The sequence below is a fragment of the Chaetodon auriga genome, chromosome 7 (assembly GCF_051107435.1).
Source record: "Chaetodon auriga isolate fChaAug3 chromosome 7, fChaAug3.hap1, whole genome shotgun sequence".
Classification (NCBI taxonomy): domain Eukaryota; kingdom Metazoa; phylum Chordata; class Actinopteri; order Chaetodontiformes; family Chaetodontidae; genus Chaetodon; species Chaetodon auriga.
Window position 1 is genome coordinate 7,920,172 of NC_135080.1, and position 19,373 is coordinate 7,939,544.

General features: G+C 42.7%; 1 protein-coding gene across 2 annotated transcripts; it reads right to left on the reverse strand.

Annotated features, from left to right (window-relative positions):
* Positions 1 to 2,069: 2,069 nt before the first annotated feature.
* hic1 (hypermethylated in cancer 1) lies at positions 2,070 to 17,861 on the reverse strand. 2 transcript variants are annotated; one of them, XM_076735359.1, is made up of 2 exons: positions 17,802 to 17,861; positions 2,070 to 11,328 (listed from the first exon to the last, which is right to left on the reverse strand). In XM_076735359.1, the coding sequence occupies exon 2, from the start codon at positions 11,309 to 11,311 to the stop codon at positions 9,101 to 9,103; it is 2,211 nt and encodes a 736-aa protein (XP_076591474.1). In that variant the 5' UTR covers positions 11,312 to 11,328; positions 17,802 to 17,861; the 3' UTR covers positions 2,070 to 9,100. The 2 variants fall into 2 exon arrangements, with proteins under 2 accessions (XP_076591474.1, XP_076591473.1); XM_076735358.1 differs by lacking the exon at positions 17,802 to 17,861 and adding an exon at positions 16,044 to 16,259.
* Positions 17,862 to 19,373: the final 1,512 nt, after the last annotated feature.

The window sequence follows — 19,373 nt, forward strand, 5'->3', positions numbered from 1 at the left end:
TTATTACATCTTGGATCTTATTTTCTTCTTTTTCATTTCTATCATTTATGATCAAAGTGTACTTGGAGCACACATGGCAGACAGTTTCAAAAAAACACTCAGCAGTTGATCGCATGAACCACCTGTTTATCAATGTCTATCACTGGCTAAGCACAACCAATCGGATCAATGGACCATTTGATGTAGTGGGAGTCTTCTGAAGCCAAACAGGAGAAGTGCATCTTTTCTATGGAGAAACTTGTGCTTTTCTCCTCTTTTGGTGAAGAAATACTCTCCAGTTCTGATGTAACTGATGCTATAGCCTCATGTAACCTCATTAAGAGCCACTTCTCTCACTGTCGTCACACTTAAACCAAGCCGTCGCCACACTGGATTCTGATTGGTTTGAAATGACTGTGACTTACAGCACAGTTTACAGATTCATATTCTGGTTAAACTTTTACCTCGTGTGGTTGCTGAGCAGCGCAGGGCTTATCACGGAGTTTACCGAGTTTCGGTTTTAGGCTGTGTTCTGACCAATTTTGGCCCTCTGTGACAAAACAAACCCCCTTATTCATTCGAATGAGGCATGATGATACATATGGCCAAAAAAAAAAAAAAAAAAAAAAAGTTTTGTGGCAATAAGTTTGAAGTAGACACAACTTTTGCTGCATTAGCCAATCAAATACATGCATGCAAAAATTCCTGGTAATCTACTTTGTAGACTTGCTGTCTGATAAGCCTTTAAAAGCATTACTCAAACTGGACTTCCTGGATTGTACTGCATGTCACACCACCAACGCAGGTCATTGTACTTGTTCTCAATCTCAACGCCCATTTACCCCCAAATTAAGAGGTTTAGATAATATGGCTAAACCTTTGGCTCGTTTACAGCCTGACTGAGCATCTTGTGTTTCTTGCCACGTAGGACTTCATTGCAGTGGCATCGCACCATGTTCCAAGATCTCAGCATTAAATTCAGTGAGTACACTGTTCTCTGATAGAAACGATCATAACAAGCTCATTCCAGACCTTGGAAACTAGCTTGAAAGCTCTGGAAAAAGTTGTTAAGGGGACTTTGAGTTAAGATTTTCTTTGTTAATAATAGATACTGTATGATGGCCACAACTATGAGGCCCACAAGTAATAAACTGGAATTTTCCTTTAACTCAGAGAAAGCTGTGCCTGCGTTCCAGGTTCAGGAAAGAGAATGAACGGAGACGTGTGATGAACGTCATGCTGTTCCTTTTGTTTTCACCTACTGTTCAAACAGCATAAAGCGGATGACGCCTTTCATTACACCTGGTGAACATGATCTCTCAGGAAGCACCTCGAGTTCATGAATGTTGATGATTTACAGCACCTGAGAGGAGAAATGCTAATTTGTTTAATGTCAGGAGGTAATGTGCGGCAAGTTGCTTGATTCATATCAAACATCTGGAAGGCACTACGATTTCTTATGTGCTGGTGATAATAAGGTGATTTTCACACAGTGGAAAAGGACGCGTGTGTGTGTGTGTGTGTGTGTGTGTGTGTGTGTGTGTGTGTCTGGCTGGTTTTGCTCCTGCTGACAGAGTAATGGATCTGTTCATTGTTGCATGTGGACTGTGTGTGATGTATGAGATTCATTTGAAATTCTCTGTCTTAAATGAGGCACTCACATGTCTCCATATGGGAGAATATAGACTTGAAGGCGAATGTATTATAGGAAAATGAACAGAAGTTGCTCATTTTTGTGGTCATCGTTGCTGTGAAATGGTCTTGATCGTGGTCTTTTGTCTCATATGTTTCTTTTAATGTGAAACCCACATCATGCACAATATATGTGTCAAAAACATAAATGGTTCCTGTCCTGGTTGTATATGGAAGATCTTGAAAGGGAGTAAATCTAGTGTAAAAAAGAAAAGATTAAATTAAATCAAAATCACATCCAAAAAGCAGTTTAATGGAATATTTGTATGCTAGATTTTTTTTTTTTTTTTTGTATTATTATGTGTAATTATTTGTATTTGAATTACATGTGCAAAGAGCACTGAATAAATGAAATAATCAGACACATTTCCGTGTAAATCCATTATGCAATTCACTTTATTGCCAAGTTGATTTTGAGTATAGTAACAAACAAAAAAAACATGACACAATTCACATTGGCTTTTAAAAAAATAAAAGCCTTATCAACATGATTTTATCAAGACACCATAATTAAATGAAATTATTATAAAAACCCACAATTGAAATTTACACAAAAATTAACTATAAAACATTTTGACATGCAATAAATACATTCATTTCACTAAAGCAAAGTAAGATCAATATTGACAATGAAATGCAAAAATACTGTTTGGTTTAATGTATTGCTTTTTATTGTTTTCATGGTGTGAACCACAAAACGAAACACTGGACATTATTGACGTTTAGTGGACGTCTGCTTCATGCCTGCTGAAATAAGATCCTGTCTTCCACTGAAAAACTCTCATTTCCATTGTAAATTTGTGATGTATGTATTCTGTCATGTTTTTTTTTTTCCATCTATCCGCTGCGACTCGTCTGCGTGGCAGTCTGTGTTACCGCTGAACCTTCTTATCCATGAACCACAACCAGCCCGGTACAACCACCTCCAACCGTCACAGTGGTCTTAATTACATCGTAATCCATCATTTCTACACATAACCTTAATCCAAAACCAGAATAGATGTTTTGTGCGTGTGTGTCTTTGTGTACGTGTGTGTGTGTGTGTGTGTGTGTGTGTGTGTGTGTGTGTGTGTGTGTGTGGACCCTGAGGCTCTGTAACATTTTGGCACAGGTTTTAGTGTGTGTTGGGTGGAAGCCGTCAGTGAAATCACCTTTTCTTTAATAATGGCTTTTTCTACAAGAAGCGACACTCCAAACAGAGCAGGGCAGCCTAATTAAATCTGACCTAATCTGGAGCAGCAGTCTGCCATCCAGCTGTGTGTGTGTGTGTAGGTGTGTGTGGGAGGGAGACAGAGATATATACAATCAAATCTTCTCCCCAAGCGACTTTCACTCTTCCAAATTCCTGCTTGTTTTGTCCTTGCTCTTTGTTTGCCTTTGAATTTAAATCTCTGGAGCAGAAGTTGTACACTGTAAACGAAATGATTCAAGCCTCTCAGTCTGTCCTGTGTGTGTTCAAGGTAGAGACAGAAACAGAGATCCAAGCCAAACAGATGGAGGACGACATGAGCAGCCAGAACCCCCTTCGCCATTCAACTACAAAGAGCCTACTGTGGGTCGTCTGCTGATTGGGTGATAATTGTTAGGTCTGGAAAAAGGATGACATGTCGGAGGGCACGCTGACATGAATGTTAACATTAGAAAATCCTTGACAATGACCCGCAGCAATCAACAACGAAAAGGCAAAAAAACTTCATTTCCTCACAAGAAATTTTCCTACACGAGGGAAATGAAACAGAGCGAGGTGGGGGGAAAAAGAGGTGAACAGACGCGCAAAGCAACCATCTTTTCTTTGTTATTTACTCAAAGTTATGACTATCAAGCACAAGCCATTTTTCTCTCTGTTTCTGCTTCTTCTCCTCTCAGCTCTTCCCTCTTACTTGTTCTCTCCATCTCAGTGCATGACTTGGCTGGTGCAGCCGAGGTCCGGCTCAATTGTGCAATTTCATACATGTTTACTTTACTGGCATCTTTCTGAGCATATTTTCCCCCGAACATTTCCCCTCACATTATTCTGCATTTCCTCTACAACGATATGCTGTCTTTAATCTCCCTTTGTAAGCCGTTTCTTGGCCCGAGGATCAGAATACAATAACGATGTCAGACTTTTTATTTGGCCCGTCATCTGCTGTATTTTAACACATGCCACAAAGTTCATTTTGGAAATTGATCAGGGCTTAAAGAAAAAGAAAGTAGCTCTTCACATAAACATTTAGACAACTGTCTTCTTCAGCATGAAAAACAGCTGGAAGTAAGTGGATCATGGGAGGAGGAGGAGGAGGAGGAGGAGGAGGAGGAGGGAGGGAGGCAGCGGGCGCTGTGGGTCAGCGGTTTGTGTTGAGTGTAAGAGGAGAGAAGGGACAGAGAGAGGTGAGGAGGGAAGCTGTGCTTTGAGGTAACAAGGGCGGTGAACAAGTGTGGCCAAGCTCTGCACTGGAGGGAGGAAGAGGAGGAAAGCGAAGGAAGCAAAGTGCCAGAGGAAAGGCAATTGTGGGACTTCTAGGGGATCGTATGAGTAATAAAAAATCACAATACAATGATTTTTCCAGAAAAGTGCAGTCCGGGGAAATAAATCTAAAGCAGCTGCTTGTAATAAAGACTCTTGAAAGTGTCAAATCTCTCCCTTGTACTTCACTCTGCTACACTGTGGGAAAGGCGCTCAGACATGTAGATGGACAGGTGCACTACGTGGACACATCAGGGCACCTACACACTCACGCACACATGCATACAAGCTATTGCAGAATCATTGACACTTGTTTCACTGAAGGCACATTTGTATCGGCTGACTTAAGAGTCAGTTTTTGGTTTCAACACCAAAATAAGGCTTGATTATTGATATTATTTGGCTCTAGCTTACATTTAAATGAGTCCTCATATAAAGAAATATGTACACAGGACAATAGTGGCATGTCTGCACTGTGCTTTCGTGATTAACCACACAGATAATGGCTTTCATAACAAGGCAAAGTCGAAGTTGGTCAGAAGCTTAGCTCGACGAAGCAACCCGTGGAAACTACAAAGATTGTCGCTGAGTTTTGTTTTGAGCATCTGCGACGTCTGCTAAGTGCTTCAGTCCTCTTGGCTCACACTGTGAAATACAATAAATGTCAAACAGCGGTATGATTGCAGATCAGGACTATTCAGCCTGTCACATAGGTTACCCCGGCCTGCTGTCGCTGGTAGAAAGCTTAAAGGCATACTTTGCATTTTTTTACATAAAACCCTAAATCCCTTTTTGGTCTACACAGGGCCACTGGAAGTCATCCAGATCGTTTTTTACTTCTATATTGTTAGTGTTATAAAAGTTACGGGCCTGGGATGCTTGCCATAACAACATTAGATTGGAATGAAATGGCCAAAAAAAAATTAAATTAAATTAAAAGATCAACACACGTGTCATAGCTGGCGGTTTGTCTTGCTGTACTCACTTATATTTGCATTTATTCATTTTCATTACATCAATTAATGTAACTAATAAATTGGTTTCAATGCCTAATTTTATTACTTTCAAAACATCTTCATCCAGACCACTTTGGTGGCAGTGAGAGGTTTTTCTGGGTTGGTGTGTCATATAAATAACATTAACAAAGGCATATGGCATAAAACCCCATGGGGTGAGTGGCTACACCAGCTAATTGAAACAAGACTCTTGTAATTTTACTAATTGAATCAACCACAGGCAAAAAGAAATACTGCCAGTTTTTTTTAATTATGATTTATATAACAGTTTCCAGGCCCCTCACACTGATCAGCCCTGTCCCAATTTTCAAAAATGTTCAAAATATGGGCATACGAAGAGAATATCTGAATGAATTCCTCTAACCAAAGAGATGCCAAAAAAATTTAATCCACAACATCCTCAAATTGAAACAAAAATGTCTGAATGGCTTCCTCGCGGCGCAGCCCTTGAAAGCCATATCACCGTGATACTGAGCAGAGGTTTATTCCCAAAGAGCAGAGAGGGGAAGGAAAAGAGAAGATACAGTCTACTTGTTTTCTGAATGGAGAGTTTTAGATGTACGAACAGGCTTTCATACTGAGACAATGGTTCGCGTCCACCCTGCTGCGTTCTCCCTGCTCCTCTCCCTCCCCATTCTCCGTCTCTCTATCTGCCTCTGAGCAGAAACACACGGCACATCCTGCTCAACACAACACACAAGCCAAAAGTTCACTTCCTGCTCCTCAGCTCTTCTCCTTCACACCAGCCCTATTCCCAGGACATGCATTAACAGCCCTTCATGCGCTCAAATAGCATAGGGACATACAAACAGACAAGCAAACGCTTCCCCTGTCTATAGATGCACAGTCCTCCCCCTGTTTGCCATCCACACTCACGCGTTAAGGCAATTTCAAACGGTGCACATCCGACAGAAATGTTCAGGCATTATCTCTGCTCTTCCCTCCTGCACAGATTTGGAGTGACAGTGGGAAACATTTTGTGTTATTTCAATGTTGTAAGGCAGGGAAAAGGAGGAGACAGATTTTCATTTAAGCCAGCGAATGAGAGGGAGTGAGGGCACTGAAATTCCCACGACTGACATCCGTCTGTTCCTACATTTTTACACCTATGCACATGTGTGTGGACCAAGCTCTTGCTGTTAATAATGTTTCGTTTCAGCCATTTGTAGTGAGCTAAAACAAAAGAGTCCCAAAACTTGAAACATCATCCAAAACAAGCTGGCTTCCTGTGTGTTCGTGTGCATGTATGGCCTCAGTGTGACTCATGTAAAGTTCACTAACCTCTGGAGTAAAGGGGTCAAACAATATGAGGCTGCTTTTCAAAAAAAGCCACTGCTCCTCTGTTTAGGGAAGTACTGATAATACATCACGTCTTGTGGAGACATTTCAAAACACTACACTTGTCACCTTGACTTTACTGTACGTGTGGTTGAAACCATAGATCAATGCCACCGTGCTCGCTAAAGTGTGGTTCAGAAATTCACAAACAGCCAGTTAAGATACTACCAAAATGACTTCGCCTTATGTTAAAGCAATGGAATTGATCAGACTGACACAAGCCTCTTTGAGGACAACACAATAAAAAATGTATACCGCCTAGTAACAATAAAAACAAAAAAAAAAGTTAATATCACATGTTATCTCTCCACCGTAAGACTGTAACAAGAAATGTATAAACACAGAAATAACCACAGGTTTAACACAGGGCCGCTGCCCTGTCAATAAGAAAATAGAAAAAGTAAGTGTGTGTGTGTGTGTGTGTGTGTGTGTGTGTGTGTGTGTGTGTTGACATTGTTATTCGAAGGTTTAGTAAAGCTTAGCGTCCCCATGCTGGGTTCAGTCCTGAGGTAAGCACCAGTTTCACGTGCGCTGCTTTCAGTTAAAATCAAAATAAAGAAAAGTAAGTGACAGAAAACAACATGTTTGATATGATCATATGCTACAGAGAAGAAGCCCTTAAATTACTGTTACATTAAAAAAAAAAAAAAGAAAAGAAAAGAAAACAATCCCAAAAGTCAGGCACATTGTCTCTGTTTTTTTTTTTGTTTTTTTTTTGTTCTTTTTTTTAAGCCTTTAAGATTCACTACGTCTATCACAGTGTATTTATGGCTTTAGTCTTCACATTCACCCACTGAGGTTGGCATTGGCACTATAGTGGTCAGACATTTCTAATCTGAATCAAGGACCAGTAAAAGTGGAAAAAGAAAAAAAAAGAAAAGGCCAGCATGTTTTTTGGAATAAACACTGAAAGACAAAAATGTGCCGTCTACCCGCAACCTTTAAGTGCTCTTTTGTTTTCAAGCTGGAGGAACTGCTGGTCAGCCAACACAGAAATATGTCATTCTTTGTTTCCGCATTTGATACCAGCGGGGAAGGGAGGCGAGGCCCGAGAGACATTTGCTGGGCTCGGATATGATGTTAATAAGTGGATCACAGGGTTAAGATGGCAGGCATGAAATGGGACATCATGCCGGCGAGCTGTGCGAATTGTCCAGGAGAAAGTGAGATTTCACAGGGATTACTGAGGCACAGCAGCTGGGGTGTGCTGTTCACCCGCTGGCTTCCAGGGAAGACCCACAAACCCCTTCTTATGTTCATATTGCGGACAGATTAACAGCTTGCTCTGTGTGTGTGTGTGTGTGTGTGTGTGTGGAGAGAGGGGATGTATATGTATGTGGTGTGTGTTTAAGGCAAATAGCTGAGTGCAGCGCTCACTTTGGCCTGTCAACAGTAGCAGGGCTCCCAGACAACTGACTACAGGGGAGGGGGGTCAAATGAGAGGTCGGACAGTGGAGCGGCAACTCTGCATCTGACTGCTGCCGCAAGAAAATTAATCATCAGGCTGCTGCGAATGGAGTAATCGCTCCTGACAGTAAATGACAGATTTCTGTGTCTGACCTGGTCCGTGCCTCTCTGCTCGGCCGCATCCACAATTGTAAATATTACACAATGTCAGAGGCAACACCCATGCTTCGTCTACACCGTAAGATGAAGCTACACTCACCATGAACAGGGATTAGTGTGTCATCAGTTGGGTATGTGCAATCATGTCCCAGTTATGAGATCACAGGGCTGTGCTCGCTGCATCTCAATAACAACTGAAAGCTAAGGGATGTTAGTCAAAATGCAAAGGAAGTCTTAGCTCAAGAAGGGTTACACACTGAGTGTACGGCTGATTAAGCTACCATTACTGTCACATAGTATGAGCCTTTATCCGCACAAATATGCGAGGGAGTGGAGTACTTTTAAAAAAAAAATGTGGAGAAAATAAAGCAGAGGAGACTTTACCAAAACGCCGCTTGCTTATCGTTCAGTTCCTTGCGACTTGAGAAGCACGAAGATGATGGAGAGTGAGATACATAAATTGTCCAGTACCCCAAAAACAGGAAAAACAAAAAAAAAGAGAAAAAAAATATCCTCCCATTACTTTAAAGTCCAGAAGAGTTGGCTTATTCATGTGGTAAAAGTTCCGCTCAGGTCTGGACCGAAACCCTGAAACTTGTCCTTATGTGCTTTTTCATTTTTTGTACACAACCTTTTGTACACAGGTTTAGGGTCAGATTGCAACATTTCCTTGCAACAGTTTCTCTTTGGATTTCACCATAATACAAAAATAAATAAAACAATTTCATTTTGGTTTTCAATTTGTCACTTTGGCTCAATGGCTGTAATTTTTCAATGTTTGTTTGCATACACTCTACATAAATACTGTACTTCTTTGAGTGAGCGTCCCTTGGTCACGGAATAGCACAGAGCTCCTTTATGAAGGAGGACTTTTAAGATACATTAGATGCATAGAAAGGCACTTACAGTTTACACATTTTGGTGTGCATCAACAGACCAATTCCTTTTGGCCTGAGTCTGAGGTGCAGAGGAGATACTGAGTTGAGGTGAATGGCTTTTGAATACTGCAAGTTGTGTGCACACAGACCTTTTGGTGATTGCCATTTGTACAGGTCATGTGGTCTTAGCTGGGTGAGTAGCGGTCAATGGTGCGGGCTTCAGAGAGGACCTGTGGGGGAGGGGGGAGAGTTTGGCCCAGGACATCCATCTTGTCGTGGGACAGGCCCAGGTGCTCAGACGCCAGTTTGGACAGCGGGTAGAGGCTTTCCATCGCCTTTGCATCAGCTACCATTTGCTGCTGGGCTTGGATGAGAAGCTCGTTGGTCTTCTCCGGCTTCAGCCCCAGATGCTCTGCTGCGTATTTACTCAGAGGATAGATGCCCTCAGCAAAGTCCAGCTTCAGTTTCCCATCTGTGGTCAGGCCCCCTGTAGTCCCTCCACTGCTGTGCATCTTCATGTGGCTGATGAGGTTGCGCTGCTGAGCAAACTTTCCTCCGCACACCTGACATTCATAGGGCTTCTCCCCCGAGTGGATGCGCATGTGCTCGGTGAGGCGGTACTGCCGGGTGAAGCGCATGCCACAGGAATCACAGGCAAAAGGTTTAAGGCCCAGGTGGCTACGCATGTGGCGCGTCATGGTGCCACGCTGCGTGAACTTCTTGCCACAGATGCTGCAGGGGTAAGGCCGGGTCAGCCAGTGGGTCTTCTCATGCTGGCGCAAAGTGGCTGGATCCTTGTAGGACTTCTCACAGCTGGAACAGCGGTAGGGTCGGATCATCTCCCCGATGCCCCCTGAACTCAGCCCCTGGCTGGACTTGGTCTCCAGGTGCGACAGACTGTTCAAACTGTTGCTGCTGTTCAGGCTCCCATAACCGTTAGTATTACTGTTCATGTTTTTGGTGCTGCTGTTATTGCTGTTTCCCATCTCCCCACCGGAGTTTCCATACAGCTCCTCTTCCGTGTGTGTCTCCACGTGTGCGTTGAGCTGCTCTGAGCTCGGGAAACCTTTGTCACAGGGAATGCAGACATACAGATTGTCCCCGAAGCTCTCTGGCTCGTACGGCATGTGGAACCTCCCCATCGATCCAGGAGGGGACGGGCGGCCTTCGCTGCTGCCTGTCTCCTCTGTGCCTGACCCACTCTTGTCATCCGCTCCTTCGCTCTCCTCCCCGGCCTTGTGGTGGTTATGATGCTGGTTGCCATTTTCACCCCCTTCCTCCTCGTCCTCATCTTCATCTTCATCTTCAGCTGTGTAGGACAGTGGCTCATGTTTCACCCAGCGGTAGATGTTGCCCATTTCTCTGCCAGCCTCTCCACCTTCTGTGGGGGTGTCAGGGCTCGGGGGGCACGGGTAGCGATCTGTGCCCTGGGAGCCCGAGCGATGCAGGTGGGGCAAGTGCGGGCCCAGAGGCTGGTTGAGATGGGGGAAAGGAGGAGGAGTGAGGGAGCTTGTCTGGTCGGTTGACTCCATTTTTTCTGAGGGGAAGGCCCTTCCATTCGTCCCCTGCATGGGACTGGTGCGACCGCTCAGAGTCCCGTCTCGCTCCTCGTCATTGTGAGTGTTTGCCAGATGGGAGTGAGAGGGTGTGTGCTGGGACTGGGAGTTTGGGCTTTTCTTGGAGAGATCAAGGCCATAGTTGGGGGAGCAGTTCCTCTCAGGGTGGGCTGAGCGCCCAAGCTGGGCAGGCAGGGCTGGCTGCAGAGGTGGGAACACCTGAGAGCCCTGGGTGGAGGTGGGGGCATACAGCTCCCCGGGATGAAGGGCGAGTCGATGGGGAAGTAGCTCATCTCGTGGTGAAGCCTGGGTTGCGTGGCTATTCAAAAGTCCCCCAAGAGGGCAGGACTGAATGACTGGAGTAGAAACCCTGTACCTGCCACCACTCCCTAAACCCATACTATTGGGCCCCATCTTTGGGTAGGGCAGAAAGGCAGGACCTGGACGGGGAGGGTATTTGCCATTTCTTTTCAGCTTCTTTTTGCACAAAGCCACTAAGTCGAGCAACTGAAGGTAGCTGGCTGCTGCCAAGACAGCCCCTAGATTGGGTTCAGTGGGAGAAGTGGGGTCCCCGTCACTAAGGCGGCCTGTGTAGATGTAGTCCAGAATGACCCTGAAGACCCCTGGACTCACCATCTCGTGGTCGAGGTTGATGAGATTGTCATGGACCACCAAAGATTTCAAGTAGAGGCTGCTGGCAGCCAGAATGTTCTTGTGAGCTCTGAAGAGGGCGTTCTGCACCACAATGATAACATCACACAGGAAGCCCTTGGTTCGCTGGCTGTTGAGCTGCAGGAGGAGATCCCTAGCATGACTTGGAACTTCCATGGCACCCAGCATCGTCTTCAGTCCGCCACCTGAAACAACAGATATCTGTAAAATGTCATGCGGCAGTCAGCATTTTGATACACAAAAGCAAAATGAATCTGCAATTTTCTGCACAAGAATGATTATAGATGCATTTTATAAAAGTAATATAAGAAAAGTTTGGATTTACAGACGAGAATAACACATTAAAATATATTTCAGAGGTTTGAGCACCAAAAGGTTTGATTGCCAAAAGTTAAACGTCTTTAAAGAAAATTGTAGGAGTAATATGGAAACAAAAGTGACTTTGCTTACAGATACACTGAGGATTAATATAGATTCATTAATAACAGATTTTCTTTTGAAACACAGCACAACTTAATTTAAATGCATTCTGATGCAAACTCGTAATTATGTAATTACACTTTTATTATTTAATGTCATAGCCTTGTTTAGTAATTAATTTGTAATTCATGCCGTAAACATTTACATAAACGTGTTTAATTCATAGATTCCACTTGATAGAACATGTACAGAGCTTTTGCGTGGGAAGTGCACATGAAGGCCACTCAGTAATGGTGAACTTGTGCGAAAGGTGAACGGTTGCAGTGGTTTTCTCATTATCAGAAATTCAAGTATACGCACTCACTTCCTCTGCAGCGAGCATAAAGACCGAAAGAAAATTCAGAGAACCGCAGATATATATTTTGTAACTGCTGGCTTGCTGATAAAGTATTCCACAAGTGGTGTGCAGAGTTTTAAACAAAGCAAGGGATGAATACTTCACAAGTATGATGAACAGCAGGTATAAAACTGAGGTGGAAAGACACATCCAAAAAAAGATCTTTCGGCTCCCCTTTCTGCCCAGTCATATAAGGAACACTGCGCTCATGGGATGTAAATCAGCATAACATGGTTCAATACTTTGGGTTGAGATGAGCTCCAGGGATCTAATGCACACACACACACACACACACACACACGTACGCACACACGCACGCATTCATACACACTCAAATATCAACACTAATTGTTCCATTAAGCCTAAAATAAACTACATCGGCTGCATGCATGAAGCACCATGTATTGTTCAACCAGTGGCATCTGAGGATAGTTTACTTACGAGATTAAACGTCTCAAACTGTCCCTAAGGGCTTAGTCTCACTGATGGGAAACAAGCAACTAAATAAATATCATGTCATCCGTCTGATCATGCTCTTCCTGACACCAGCTCATTCACTTCTTGTTTATTTCATTCAGTGTGCACGCTCAACACGAGAATGGGGAAGTATGAATCTAAATTAAAAAAACACCTTGACGAATGAGTTCCTGAGGAATTCTGGGGGATCCAGAACAATAATGTGTCGATCTTCTCCTCGTACAACACACTGCTGCTAAAACTGTAAAAACTCAAGGTTGCTCCTTCATAGATTTTTAGCGATGTGCTTCTGTGAATGCGTGTTCAGTATCAGGCCTATTAGCATCAGAAGGGAATGTCATCAGTGATTAAATGGAAAATGAAAAGTCAGAGGAAGTATGACGTCCAGCTCGTGATCACGCGGAGAACAGTCATCAATATGAAAGAAATAAAATAAAAAGTTTTCATTTTTGATTTCTATTTTAAAAGGCGCTGCCCTCGTATCTACACGTATGACTTCTATTCTATTTCTTGCTTATTGCCCGGTCATAAATATCTAAGAAAAAACAATGAATAAACAAGCAGCTATGGCAGGTTTAGGTGGGTTTACGCTCCATCATGTCTCCAGTTGTCACCTAAAGTGTTTCCACTTCTGGTTTCTGTCTGGCTTTGATTACTCAACGGTCATATTTTACTATAAATTTCAACGTCGGCCACATCAAACGTGTTTAGAAATGAGGGTGATATGAGGAATAGGCCAAGTACTTTCCACAACTTGCTGAGCCTTTGCAGAGTCTCCATTACATTAAGGGGTGTTAAGCTTACTGTTACTGGTTACTGTGTAGAGCATGGGGACACGCTGTGTATTCACACACACATAATCAGTGAGCATTGTCGTCTGTATGTGACCTACAGCGGTGTATATGCAACACAGAAAATTAAGCCTTCTATATATACTGATTTATGGAGACAGATTTTTTTTTTAATTAGAGCATATAGGACGTATACATTCACTTTCAGATATGCTTGCTAATTTTCTAAAATATTCTGTGGTACAAGAAAAAAAATCTCCTGCACAAAGCAGCAGTTCGATGCACCTGCAACAAGCTGTGCTTACGACTCATTGTTTTGGCTGTTTTGTCTTGCGGTAACAACAGTCAAAAGGTTTCCCATGAAGACAAAAATGATCTCTTTCCCTTTGCTGTGATCTGAATCTGTGAGTCTTTTCAGAGGCTACAACTTGCCTTTTGAATTATCTGAGCTCGCTCTCTGCTGTAGCCCACTGACAAAAAGTGAACAGTAAAACATGTTTTATAAAACTCTTGATCTGGAGGACATGTGTAAGCTCACTGCATCCTGGTAGGAAGCCATATGATTGCAAAGATATTTAGCCAGAGAACACATCTTAAAGCAAGCCGGCTGCATGTAATGCTCTTGTAAACACGTTCAAAGCCTGCACTGTAGTTTGTTTTGTTGGTTTGTTGTGTTAAACAGGTGAAATTAAATCACCTTTCCAGCTTGTACACACAGCACAGCCGCCTGAGAGACGGTGACTCGAGTCCCTCTGGGATGCATGGCTGTTTTCATCTGATAGGCTTCGTTTTAATGACCCGTCAACACGCTGAGCTAATGATGGTGATGCAGTTAGTGGCACTGAGTTATTTGCATTAGATTAATATTCGCTGTCCCTGTGTTTTGTCTGTTATGTCACTTTTGTGGTTTGGGGTGAAGCGGGAGACTAAACTTCCTACCTCTACATGCAGCCTCAGTCACATAAACACTCCAGACATCTGCTTAAAACCTTGTGTTGACATTTTATTTTCTTTCATTTCAATTTGCTGCCCATGCTCATGTCGCCTTGTTTATTTCAGAACCCATTTGACCATGTTCACATACAGTCCATGTTCAATTTATGACGAAACACTGCAGCACAGTCATCTTAAATCCGCAAGATATTTTACTGTAGTTTTACACTCCTTTAATCCAACTAATATATATATATATAATTTTTTTTTTTGCCATTTTTTTGACTCACAAGAGCCAAATACAGGCTGGAGAAGCTTTACTGCATTAAATAACAGACTGTGTCACACGTCTCAGTTAGAAACACTGCATCCTGCAGCGCACATCGAGTCGTAGCACCCTTGAGGGGATAAGTCGAAGTTTTAGTCAGGTCAGCAAACATCACGGGGAGTAAAGAGTCAGTTTCCTGTGTGACTGCTGTAATCGCGCATACACTTATATAAATGCTGTCGTCGGGTATGAGTAACACAGCCTCTGGATCTCGATGTGAACAGAGTTTTTTAAACAGGAGATCACGCGTAATCGTATTGACATGTCTGTAATGATCAATACTTAATAACAGGGTTCATTTCTACTGTGCAATCATTTCAGATCGTGCGTTTTCTACAGCTGATAGAAATTGTATTTGCATCACTTGTGTTTAATTTCCTCTCAAGAGTTCTGGCCGATGGAGCATGCATTTATTTGCAAATTAAACAAATTTTACTACGTGCCAGTTTGGCGTCACGGTTCCTCGTTTGAGGCTCAGGGCTCGTTTTAATGTTACCATCTGAGCGCCTCACGTCGCGTCCTGCAAGCCAAGCATGGAGCTGCCTGCTGAGTGCGTGTCGCCGCGAGCTCCGGTCCTCCCCGCGTCTCTGAGCTGTTTTACTCTGCACTTATGGTTCAGTAAACCGAATCACGAGTGAATCCATTTCTCTGACGTGCAGCGCCTCATCCTTAGAAACCTTCACTTCATCATCGCCAAAAGAAAGCCCTAAATCACCTCCAGAAACGGGCCGTTTTCAGCCCATCGTACTTTAAGGTGTATCACACAGCTGTTTCTTCTTCCGACCTGTCAACAGTACTGAGAAGCATCTCTTTCTAACATGGATATAAAATCTCTGAGAGCAGGCATGCATGCGCTAAAAAATCCCTCCAAATATCCCTGTAATATTCCTCAGCGTGTGTGTTCGCCTCAGCTCGGTCCTGACATTATTACGCAGTGATGGGCCTATTTTAAAATGTCCAGCAGATGCATAATTGACGTTATTAACAGGATTACTGAGGAAGCTGAAGTTCCCTTTTAACAAGAGGTCGATGCTCCCTGAACTTTCACATCAAACATGAGTTTTGAAAAAATAAACTTGGAACTCAAAGAAATAGAGACTTCACTTAAAAAAAAAAAAATGTTCAAAAATCTGTTTTTAAATATTGAAACAGACACATTTTGCTCGAAACTTTTTTGACCATTTTGCAGATTTTCTGAAGCATGATATGCCACCTAAATTCGCCGTTACACCAGACTTTTGCTGACGGATTTTAGAAATAAACCTGCTTTACGTATAATTAATTTTTCGAAATAAAATAAACGTTTTAAACCGACTCGAATTAAATACGGAGACCAAAAAAAAAAAAAAAGACTGAGCGGAGTCTTTCTTGTCGATATCAAAATTATCCCGGTACAAAAACGAGGTAAAAACTAATTTTACTGACATTTCAACGATTGAATAAAAACCAGATTTCCTCTCTGGCTGCATGCACAGTGCAGCTGAATGGATAAAAGCTAAATGTCATCCTTCCCCCCTGTTCTTGTCTGGGTGCCTGAGCATTATCAGCTCTTACCTGCATGCCCGATGTCTTCTGCCATCCGATCTAAGTCTCCCTTAATGATCATCTCAGCAGTCTCCAGGAGTCATATCTGACGTTTCAGCTTTGAACTGCCAGCCTCCAAAAAACCATGCCAGTTTTCCGAGCGCGTCTGCCAGCTCTTTTTTTTATGATTATTAATTGATATGAATTTCTTGTCGCTCCTTAGGTCCGTCCTCCCACCTACTTCCCTCCCTCTCCCTCCTTTCTCTGTGTCTCTCTGCCCCTCCTCTCCCCTCTTTCTCATCCCCTCCTATAAAAAATACGTGCTTAGACCAGCATCAGTTTCCTCCTATTTTTTTTCTAGTAATTTCCTTAGCTATTTTTGAGTCGGAGCAATAACGCGCACCGGGATGATAATGGAGCCTCTATGCGCCTTAAGTGTTTTAGCGCCCCGTGTGATGTCAGTCTATAATAAAACTAAAAGGTAAAATCGAGGGCAGGAACTTCAAATGACCCCGACCTGAACTTCTCAACACATCGTCTTAAAGAGACAGGCAGCTATTGTATACATACGCATATGTGCATATTTATGACCACTTAAACCTTAGAGAGGAGTCTAATGTTGGAAATAACCGCTTACAGCAAGAGTTGCTGGAGCTCTTCATTCCTTCATGGAGTGATCCCCCCGACAGACACGCCACCATCTTTGATTGAAATTTGTCCCTGAGCCTGAGGCGAAAATTAAATCCATTTTCTTTCTTTTGTGTAATTTGGGAAATACTCCCACAACTGTTGGTATTCTGTAATTGTGCACTTTTCTGAATTAAGTAAGAGCCAATGAAACAGTTAAGTGAAGGTGTCTCTCACCCTGCAGACCTCCCCCCCTGAGAAAAGCTGGAGCCTGAATGCCCCCCGTGGCTTCACTTAAAGAGCACATTGAGCTAAGTGGAAAGTAAGAGGAGCTTTTACAATACACACACACACACACACACACACACACACACACACACACACCCCTCTCTCTCTCTCTCTCAGGTAAAACACCTGCTGTGACTTAACACCTTCACCCGTCACCTGGACGTGGACAGTGCAGAGGACAGCTTTACTGGGTGTGTAATGAAAATTAAAGCAAACTGGCAGCACAGGGACACCAGGGCCTATTTGGGTGTTTAAATAATGTACCTACCTATGTATAAACATGTTTTTGATGTCACAATATTCTCATTATGGGTAATTAAAAAACGCGGCTGTGTGTATAGAGCCCGCTATGGTTTCCATTTCATACTTTTGTTTCCCAAATTTCTTTTACATATTTCCCCTTTTCTGCCGTAGACCTGTGCACTCATCCTTTTCACTGTAAAAATAAATTATTAAAACTTTTTTTTTTTTTTCACGTGGCTTTTATCAATTGTATGTCTATTTCTTACTTTCTTCCTTACTCTTCTTGCTGTCTATTTCGCCAACATTTTATTCTGAAAATCCTGCTCTCCAGACCTCCAGCGTCCTGGCTGATTTAATTATGTGTATGTGAAGATTAAAAATGGAAAAATTAAAAATGTCTATTGTAGCCGCAGTTACTGTTTGTAAGATGAGCTTTAGGCCGGACGTGCCCGTACGATCCAGATGCTCAGGCTTTGTCTATACTGAAGGCTACATCAGAAAAAAAAGACGGATTAAAAACTGGATAAACTCATTTTTGTGGTCCACTTCAAGCTGCTCATCATGACACAGTGTATGATCACAGGTCTGCACGGATGCCATCTGTGCCTCTCTGCCGAACCACAGTCTTACCTCGGACTCATGTCTGGTGCTCTGGCCGTATGTCTGCTCTCCTTTTCGGCATTCCCTCATTAGGACCTCCGCCGTTTCCTCCCGAGTCAGGCTCTCTCTCAAAACCTCTCTTCCGCGTATATTTGCAGCTCTCTCTGCGTCGGTTTTCCCCTTCTTTCACCCTCTTCCATACACTGAAATTTCTCACGTGTTAACAAGACTATCTGACACTTCAGACTGTGTTGGGGTCCGCTCGGACCAAACCTGCCGGCGGAGACTTTACGCGCACAGCGACACCCAATGGCGCACTCCGCGTCCCTTTGGATTGAATCAGGGAGGACATGCTGAGCGGTGATGTTGGGGGGGAATTAAAAGGTAGAAAAGCAGTGGCCTCTGATTTATGAGCAATATATGAAAAACACAGAGTAACGTGTGAGTCAGTCATATTGATTAGGTCTTTATGTTTCGATCAGTTTAGAAAGGTCGGTCAACTTTTTGCTTATTAAACTGAGCTGAGGTGAGTTAGCCTTTGTGATGAATGTCCTTTATATTCACAATGAAATGTCCAGTGTGGGAAGAAGTATTCTAATATTTTACATGAGTAAAAGTAAAAGCACACTATAAAAATACTTAATTACAAGTAAAAATGCAAAATGCACTTTAAGTACTTTTACCCCTGCCAGTGCCATAATCATATATTATTAGAATATAATTATCCATGCATTCACGTGACAGCTGTACTGTGGTCTAACTTTAAGTGCCTTATATTCTGCATGACAGTGTAGAACAATGCATCATATTTCAGGGGCCCAGTGTATGTTGTGTGCGTAAAATCATCATTTCAGAGTAACTTTAGCTGTCAGATAAAGAGCGCACAGCACAATATTTCCTTCCTAAATGTAGTGGAGTAGTAGTACATGGTAGCGTGAAATGCTCAAGCACCTCAGAAATGTTGCCCAAGTACAGTGTTTGAGTAAATGTACTAAGTTACGGTACTTTCAGCCACTGAAAAAGTCTAACGATGTTGTAGCCTGATAAAGAGGACTGTCTGTAAATCAATAAGATGCTCTTTGGTACCATGTACATATGGCAGGTTTTGCTTTCTTTTTTGGCTGTAACATCACTGAAAGCTGGATTATTTCAAATGCTGAATCTGTAAATTGTTGCTAATTGGCTTCGTTGTCTCTAAAAAAGCATAATTTGATTCTTTTTGTTCACTGTAGTTAGCAGGAGTCATTAACTTTTGATCAACTTTTCTTCTAATGCATTGTTAACCCTCTGTATTTGGGTGTCAGAGAGGTCTGTCTGTTATTATTCCTTCATCCTGAGGTGTTTGAAAGACCACACATTGAACTTGATGAAAGTAATTATTTTACCATCACTGAGGTTGTTAATAGACAGCCGATGTGATCCAGTGACACACACACACACACACACAAACACACACACACACACACACACACACACACACACACACACACACACGCACACGGCCTGTTTATGTTTGTTTTGATCGCAACAGCAGCTGACAATCCCATAAAGCATGCAGCTTCCTCTCTAAATCATCCGAGTCAAAGGTGCTGGTGTTTCACT

What these genes read in the sequence shown, in the direction of transcription:
- hic1 (XM_076735358.1), bottom strand. Translation starts at nt 16,095, where the DNA reads ATGATCATTAAGGGAGACTTAGATCGGATGGCAGAAGACATCGGGCAT. An exon ending in AGAAGACATCGGGCATGCAG is followed by an intron (nt 11,329 to 16,043) that starts GTAAGAGCTGAT and finishes CTGTTGTTTCAG; the next exon opens with GTGGCGGACTGAAGACGATG.